This window comes from Nymphaea colorata, chromosome 13, assembly GCF_008831285.2.
Source record: "Nymphaea colorata isolate Beijing-Zhang1983 chromosome 13, ASM883128v2, whole genome shotgun sequence".
Classification (NCBI taxonomy): Eukaryota; Viridiplantae; Streptophyta; class Magnoliopsida; order Nymphaeales; family Nymphaeaceae; genus Nymphaea; species Nymphaea colorata.
The window spans coordinates 8,000,774-8,009,463 of NC_045150.1; the positions used below are offsets into that span (position 1 = coordinate 8,000,774).

General features: G+C 37.3%; 1 protein-coding gene across 11 annotated transcripts; it reads right to left on the reverse strand.

Annotated features, from left to right (window-relative positions):
• Nucleotides 1–874: 874 nt before the first annotated feature.
• On the reverse strand, nucleotides 875–8,690 carry LOC116267284 (uncharacterized). 11 transcript variants are annotated; one of them, XM_031648936.2, is made up of 11 exons: nucleotides 8,470–8,690; nucleotides 7,983–8,049; nucleotides 7,540–7,599; nucleotides 5,913–6,101; nucleotides 5,654–5,793; nucleotides 5,445–5,544; nucleotides 5,283–5,365; nucleotides 3,695–3,785; nucleotides 3,506–3,620; nucleotides 1,909–2,063; nucleotides 875–1,402 (listed from the first exon to the last, which is right to left on the reverse strand). In XM_031648936.2, exons 4-11 carry the CDS (start codon nucleotides 5,913–5,915, stop codon nucleotides 1,319–1,321), a joined length of 771 nt encoding a protein of 256 aa, XP_031504796.1. In that variant the 5' UTR covers nucleotides 5,916–6,101; nucleotides 7,540–7,599; nucleotides 7,983–8,049; nucleotides 8,470–8,690; the 3' UTR covers nucleotides 875–1,318. The 11 variants fall into 11 exon arrangements, with proteins under 11 accessions (XP_031504796.1, XP_031504794.1, XP_031504793.1 ...); XM_031648934.2 differs by having other exon boundaries at nucleotides 7,983–8,052; XM_031648933.2 differs by having other exon boundaries at nucleotides 7,983–8,114.

An 8,690-nucleotide genomic window follows, 5' to 3' on the forward strand; every position in this document is an offset into this window, starting at 1 on the left:
TGGTTATGGAATTAATAGTTATGATCATCGTATATGTGTCATAAACAATGACGTGTATTTTACATTCTTTTAGCTGAAGTTGACAAACTCGATTAGTGAGGCAAAAAGATTAGTTAGGTACACTTTTTGGAAATGAAACACATAGGTCTTCATCTATATTTCCAGAATTCGTATTGGGAAGAAAGGTAGCTAGAAAATTATGTTTGAGCCAACAAAGATACCTTGATTCAATTTGGAGAAGGTGTGAAATAGAAAATTTAATTTAATCCACAAAATAATTTTCTTACGAAAAGATGCAAATTAAGCATAAAGGATTGCCCAAAAAGTGAATAAACTAACTAAATATACCACATGTTCAGGCAGTAAAAAACTTAATTCAGGTCATGCTGGTTACTAAGCCTGACATGGGTTTTTGCATTTTGCTTGGTAAGTCAATTTCAGAGCAATCATAAATGGATACACTGGGAATTAGGAAAAATAATTATAAGAAATATTAATGAAATGGAAAAGAAACCGTATTATTAGATATGCTCCAAGATAGTGAAAAACCATGGTCAATTCGGCTCCCACGGTAAAGTGGGAGGTGTTGGCACTTATATGTACCACGGCACATAAGAACGTTCGGAAATGAAAAATTAAAAAGATCACGAAAACAAACAAACGTATCAGATATTAGAAAGGTGTTTTAAAACCAAAGATGTTCTTCGTCGACTCATAAAACTCAATACGAACTCCAAGAGACGTACTTCCTTAGTTCTTACATCTTTAAATAATCTATCTTTGTTTTATGCTATTATTTTTGTTCGCATAAAGAGCCCGTGGAACGTTAGACCATACTGGCATACTCTCTCTGGAAAATGCTATGATGAGTTAGTTAATGATAATTCTTACATGCTTCACTTTAATTTAATTCCATTTATTAGATAAGCAAAAACTGGAACAAGACGCATGAGCCAAGCGTTCCGCAGTATCTGTATTTACCATTTCACGCCTACCCAAAGAAGCCGAAGCCCTTCCCCTGCTACTGGGTCCAGAATCGCTTCCAGAATTGGTCGCTGATGGGGCTTCCACCGTTGACGATTGACGACTTGACCGTTCTTTCCACCCTTATTTTCAGCAAAACACCCCTTGAAAATGACTGTGCGAGGAACGCCAACTTGCGGGTTCTTCGTCAGGGCGATGGAAGAAAAATCTGTAATCGGTTGTCCAGACGAAGCACAACATTGAAGGCATGCAACTCCGAAAAGAATGAGACGTCTTATATCTTTCTGCATAATGTACAGTAGCTCGTTATGTACAAAGAAGTGAAAACTTCTAACTATAATTTGCTCGAGTCCTGAGGAGTATCACTGGAAGGATCCATTTTGCACTCAATCCTGATGGCTGACAACCATGCATCCACCTGGAAGGAAGAGAGAGACCTTAGTCATGTTACAGCGCAGGGAATCATCCAGATTCCGGAAGCAAGTATCATTAACCTTTTGTTGAGGAATAAACAAAGTACAGGCAAACTCTAAGGAAGTTGAAGCGCCCAATGATTCCGCTATTTCATGCTGAGCAGGACACAGAAGCGTACATCTTACAGACTATTTGAAGTTTCAATTTAACAGAAATACAAGTCAGACCGTCTCATTTCTCCTACACATGATCCAGTTGGATCACTTGTTTATGTTAACTAAGGAAGTATTAACCGAGTTCCATGAAGTCCCAAAACAGCTCTTCAGCAAATTCATGCACGAGAGCTAAGACGAGCATTTATCTTCGCATGCAAACATCAGAAAGCTAAGGTTTGATGAAGAATATTCAGGTTAAAATAATTGGTAGACCACCACGAGCATGCTATATATTGCCAGACTTTGGAATTCTTTAGAAAAGTGCCTAAAATTGCACCAATAAAGAATGGCGTACCTGTACTTTGGAAGAACTGGAGCACTCATAGCGAAGCCCTTGACGAGTGAGCATAGAAAATGAATATCTGGTTTCATTTTCATGGTGTATGAAACTTGGTAGAACGCCAACTTCAACAATTTCGGTCAAAAGAATGGAGTCTTGAGGGCTCAAATCTGCAACCAGAGAAACATCTTATATTTAGTGAGACGCTATGCAATAAAACTTAAAATCAACCGGAAAATAACTTTAAATCAGACTTGTTCCTTTTTTTCTTTGCCAACTATGGTGCTTTCATCAAATTTGAAGAAAAGGACAGACAACACCAAGCGTTCCTCTTTATCCCAAATGTGAGAAACAAACATGCAATGTACTTGCTGTATGATGGCATATTTACGATTTCTGGTGTCCACGCCAGTGGCATTATAGAACTTGTTAGGAAGAACTTTGAACATCCCACGGAAGAACAACCAAACATTAACGAAATGCCAAGAACGATGGGGAAAACTGAAGGAAATCGAATAGAACAGAATAAATAACAGAAATAAACAAGATTAGGGTTTCCTAATCACCAACTAATCCCCCAAAAGAGAAAAAGCGCCCTTTAAATGGGGCCGCAATCTAACAAAATGATATTGGATCCTGGATCCAGTTACACGAACCAAATGCTAAGTAAAAGAACCACAAATCAATAAATACGAATAGCACTGCGTCAGGATTCTGAACTCAAATGAAACCATTTCCCATTGTTATCATATAAAAGAAAAGGAAGAAATAGAACTCAGTTCTTAATTTCGATGTAATGCACATCAATGGAGCTAATCATAAACCAAGCATTCTCTCCGTCAAAAGTCAAAGAAGTTGGAAAGATGAGTTCGCACTCAATACCCCAGTTCAAGGATGTGGAAGCCACATTATGTCTTTAAAAATATACATTTGTATTACAATAAGATCAGATAGAAGTTATAACAAAAGTTAACATGGACCTTGCAGCTTTGGTAGGTTGCTCTGGTCCCCACTACAATATGAAATTCACAAGGTTTTGGAACAATTCTAGAACCTACATTTATGAAAGAACGGAAATAAATAAGAAATCTTCTCCACTCGGCTGTCGGGGAAATGAATGTGAGAAAATTGGTTGGCTACATAGAGGCTTCGACAATTATGTGATGAATGTTGACTCAACTTGTGGTTTGTTGAACCGTAGAAACCCTTGAGAAAGAAATTGCATATTAGCAGACATTGTTTGGTTACACTATGTTCGTTACAAATGAAAATTAGGAAAATGGATACAGAAAGAGAAATTACAAGAGAAAACCTTTCAGACCTTTTTGTTGGCTTCGGACTACATCAAAAGTACCTAAGATGATCTCAAGAACAAGAGTTTTCAATCAATCGTATTCAGAAATATATGTATATAAGAGACCAATAGTTCACATGTCCATAAGTTCACCATGCAAATATGACATTCATAACGCAAGCACTAGGAATTTAAATGACATCGGAAAAGGAAATCTGCACTTTAGCTTGTGTTGACTAAAACGATGTTTTCAAAGTCCATAAAGCATTATATAACTCAAATAAAAGATGAAAACAAGGATTTCATTAAGATGATTGCCTGATGAGTGCAAGTATAAAAAGATGCATGATCCATGAAGGACCATGAAATGTTGAAGCCAGTCATCTATATCTGCATCATCAACAGGTGGTTCCCAAGGCAGAGCCGTCCATCTCTGCAAATATATAGTGAAAATAAAGTGATGTTATTATCATAATCAGCATTCACTTATTGGAAACAAAAATTTACCAAGTATGTAAGCAGGTCAAAAATTACAGTTCGTGTATACAGATAGCCAGCAAGCCGTGCAGATCTTAAAATCTCGTCAACATGTTCCAATCTGCGGCCAAAAAGAAAAGAACAAAACGAATTAGTTTGCAAAATCTCTATCTTAGAAGGTCTAGTTATTGGATAAAAGTCAAAATTCCTTCCATACTTGGGTAGATGTCTTATACCCATTTTTCACTTGTTACAAACACAATGTATAACTTTGTGTTAGTTGTAGTGGTAGTGATGCAGATGATAACAGAAAATAATAGGACCAGCAAAGGCAGTTTCTTGAAACCACCGTTTCTCTTCTGAAGATTTTCTTTAACACTTCTTTAATTTTCAGAACGTCCCAGTCAGGGCATTTGTTACACTGAAATCGGTGGTTGAAGCTATCTTGTGACTGATTTAGGCTTTCTGCTTGTTGACCAATCTTTGAGTTGGTATTTGGTAATAGTCACTCAAATTTTTTCTTCAAAACTTTTCACTTGTGGATGTCTACGTGTGTTTTCTTTTATGTGTATATGTACATGAAGAAATTATGAGACTGCAAGTCACAAAATAACAGCAAATGCTGCAGTCAGAAACATGGCTGTCGAAGTGTCGCGTTCCTTAACATTGACTTAGACACAAGGAATTACTTTACATGATACTTTGTCTTTTTCATAAATTCACTTTTATTTTCCATCAATCTACAGCCTGCCAAGCCCTATTAACCTGTCAGAAAGTGCTTAATCCTGGATACATTAGGTATCTCAAGTAGTATTTTCCACTATTCCACATAGCACAAGAGCCTGTTTGACTTGCATGTTTTGTATCTGGTTCTATTATCCTAAATGGTGCCACGTATATCCTGGGCTGGTATAACATTCATTTAACATGGATCACAGACTTGGAACCTATCAACATCTGAATAGAGGTCTCACACTTGCAAATTTGTGCTCCTATCAAGCCATATTAATAGGTAGTACCGATTAATCAGAATCTTTGCCCCCGTACTACTATTTTTCTGTGACCAATGCTGTTGTGTTCAGTATAAACAAAACTATCCATGATTTAGTTTAATTCTAAGATTGTAGATGTTGGTCTATATATATTATATAGTCTATTAGCAGAATTAACACCAGCACTATACCAGCAGCTAATCCAATCGTTGACTAACAAACTACTGTCCTACCCTCTCAAATTAACTTTTACCTAGTGCATTCCACCAAGTTAAAACTTAGAAAATTAGACAAACAGAATACACAGCTGTCAGGTCTAGTAGCAAAAGTCCTCCATGAGCATAAAGTCAGTATGTAAAAGGACATGCTGTATTTTGTACATATTACCTAAATATATGTATATCTACACCCACTTTTTTTCTTTTTTCTTCTTTTGTGGGGGTGTGGGGTTGGGGAGTTCCTTTCTCTGCCGTTCAAATCTAGATGTTGCATGATGAAACACAAGAAATAGCTAGGAATCCAGCTTCACTGACATATAACTGGCCTCATTCTTGCACAGTGGACAATATATACATATAGGAGAGATGAAGAGACAAGAAGAAAGACTAACAACCAAACAGTCTTACTGTGCTTTAAGATGTGCTTCCCTCTCCTCTGCAGTAGCAATCTCCAAACGAATTGATTCAATTTCTGCTTTAGTCAATTCAACCTAAAAATTATCCACCATATCAGTATATGAAATTGATACTTTAAATATCATAACCAAGACGACTAATTAAGTATTTAACCTTTTCATCATTTTCTGAGCCAGATATCCAGGGTATCCTTGGTAAACTAAACATCTTCCGCAGAGATGATGGCCTAAATAGCCTCTTCTTGACCCAGAAACTGCCATATGGGAAAAAAGTAAAGAATCAGGAAGTCTACGATGCAACGTACATTGTTGAACTTCAATAGCTCAAAGAGCAAGCAGACCCCAATACATATCCCTTAAAACCTTAAATTATGTTGCTCTGGTGTTTGTAAATTCCCATACTTTTCTGATGATGGGATGTTGGCAGATGATTCTGGAGTTCCAAAGTACTCTTGGATAACACGGCTTCCTCCAAGGCTGTCATCAGAGTTGTTTCCTGCTTCCTACAAAAGGGAAAATACCTTATCGTACATTACAGCTTATAATATATAGAATTCAACTTTCTAGACCTGCAACACAAGCTAAAATTCATTCTTATTTATGCTCAACATAAGCTGCATACCATGCAAGGGATCTGCTTTATGAATAACTCAATGTAATAGGCCTCAGGACCAGATAACTGTTTCCATATCCCACCTAAATTTTATTGCCTATGCTTGTTCCACTGAAACACTGAGAATCATCGCAGATAACAAAGTGCAAGTCTGATCTCGGATCCAGAGCTACTACAAACATCACCAAGCAGATGTCTCTGCAATCAAATATGTAAATTAGTTCTCAATCTAACATCATCTCATAAGGCAATAGAAGGTCAAGATTCAAAGCATGGCTCATAAAGGAAGAGACAAGCTTCCCATTAATCTGATGAATGTAGAAGACTGGCAAAGATAAGCTTCTGACATAATGGCCATCTTACACATTCAGGGGATACTTGAATGTAAGCTGAAAGCAGATGGTGAAAAGAAGAAAACTCACAAAAGAAGCAAAAGGGCAAGCATAAACAGTAACTGGCATGTGTTCCCAGTGAGATGCACTTTGTATAGTCTATAGCAGATAGGTGACTACAGTTGTGGGAACAAAACGTACAACATAGCATTTCAAATTATCGGGCTATGGGGAATCGGACTATGGGGATACAACATTTCAAACTACAAGGCTACGGGGTTACGGTAGTACATGCATGAATATACATACAATTATGCATATGGGTTTTACAGTATGTAACCCAATAACAATGAAAAGTAGTGCAACAAAAGAAAAATATGTAATCCACCCAAAGCAACTGAAAGGTAAGTGTTTAAATCAAGTAAATAGATTTTAAATAAAAACAAAATGAGGGTTTCCCTGATTCATTTCTGGCTCAGACCTGGACTTAATTTAAACTGTGCACAGGGCAACCTTATTTACATGCCCTCATGTCTAGCCACATCCATAGAAGTGCTTGTCCTAAACTCCTAGACCAACGTTTCATAGTACAAAATAGTGACTAAATGGGTCTATTGAACTGAAAAGTGCCAAATGCTTATAACCCATTTGCCATGTTGAACACAATCCTCTGAACTGGTAGGAAGCATATACCTCAAGCAATCACATGCTCGATTTTCTAACATGTACCCTGAGGTAGTCGAGACTGTAGGCTGCCTTTCAACAATTAACCACTTTCTACGCATTCAACAGGTATGGTTACATCTATTGATGAAATATGCTGATGAATGATTAAGTAATTAAATATCATCAGAAATACAAAATGAGAAAGGCAAACTACCAGAGAATTTTTTAATATAGCAAAACAAAATTATCTTCAACTGAATAAAATCGTACCATATTGAGCACTTGGCATTTCTAACATTTCACTAATTTCTGTTCTAATTGCGATCAGCCTTGGGGTGATAATTTTGATTCTGACGTTTTCAGGTGATGTCACAGATAATACTACAAACCTACTGTAGTTTCATTTCCACAACATACTTCGGACACAGCAGAAAAACTTGGTTCCATCCAAATTCTACTTCCTACCCTGGTAACAGCAAGTTCAACTGCAATTCCTAAATGAAGCAATCAACTGTTTACTGGTCTATAAATCATGGACCTCTAGATTTTGTCAACGAATAGAGATTCTAGAGATTCATTTAACTACAAGTTTTGGCATCCAAAGGCAACAGAATGGAGAATAAATTCAACAGTCCAACCTCCATCCAGTGTAGCTAATCCAAAAACAGCTTGGCCCGTGGCATGACAATGTTTGGCTTCTGAAAAGGCCATTAAATGAATTGTACAAGTGAGACAACTCAAACTCAGTATTTAACCGTATAACATGCTAACTTCTAATTAAACATGTCCCTATCAAAAGAAGAATCATTGAACGATGGAGATACCAGAATATACTATTCCTGCATGTCTTTTTATACACCTTATCAGTGTTCATTTCATCTTACACACTCATCTGGATACCAAAAGCAAATGAGCCAGGAAAAGAAAATGAACTGGAATTTGTGTCCCCAACTCACCCACCAGATAACATTAGTCTGGACTAGGGGTTCAATTTTTTTCATGTCACACTTCAGTTCTTACGCTTGCCAGGAAAAATCTTCGCCCAAAACTTAACCTATAATTCCAGTTCCAAATATCATACCTTGACCATGTAGACTTAAAGGCTTAAAGTGCGAGCGTCTAAGATATCTCAGCCATCATTACTCCACCTTCTTCACCGGAAAAAAAAAGGCAGAAAGTACTAAAATTGTTTGCCACGATCTATCTGCAAAATCTTCTCCAAGCAAATAGCGGCATCACTCAATTGACAAAATTCAGAATCCACTTTTATCCAAAATTAGTAAAACCACCCACAATAACCATGTTCAACGCTCCCAACAGTTTACAAATTCATATGCTAGAGTCGCATGAAACAGTAAACCTCACCCTAAATCTAAATAAAGTCAAGTAAACAAACAACAAGGCCCTAGAGCACAATCAGTCATAAGGTCTAATCTCACGAATCAAACATCTAAGACAGAATTCAACTGATAAAGACAAGACCGAAGTAGACCATCATCTCGAACTAAGATCACACAACTACAAGGAGCAAAATAGGAACGGAAAAAACTTAATCACTAGATAATTACCCAATCTCCTCGTTGATCGGCAGGAACCTGGAAGAGCAAACTGCAGAGCAATCAACCATTGGCCGGGAACATCCACAGAACCGGAAAGTGAAACCTATACGGTTTCTCGACGGGCGAGAATAAAACAGAACCAAATCAAAGAAAGGTTAGTTTGCAAGAAAGCTTTTGACGTACAGGGATGGGAATGAAGGCACCCGTTGGAACTCCTCCCGTTCCATTTT

Excerpts from the sequence above, each read along its gene's own strand:
- LOC116267284 (XM_031648928.2), bottom strand. Across the intron at positions 3,621-3,694 it reads TTGACCTGCTTACATACTTG|AGATGGACGGCTCTGCCTTG; the intron begins GTAAATTTTTGT and ends ATATATTTGCAG. Across the intron at positions 1,403-1,908 it reads CCAGTTCTTCCAAAGTACAG|GTGGATGCATGGTTGTCAGC; the intron begins GTACGCCATTCT and ends TCTTCCTTCCAG.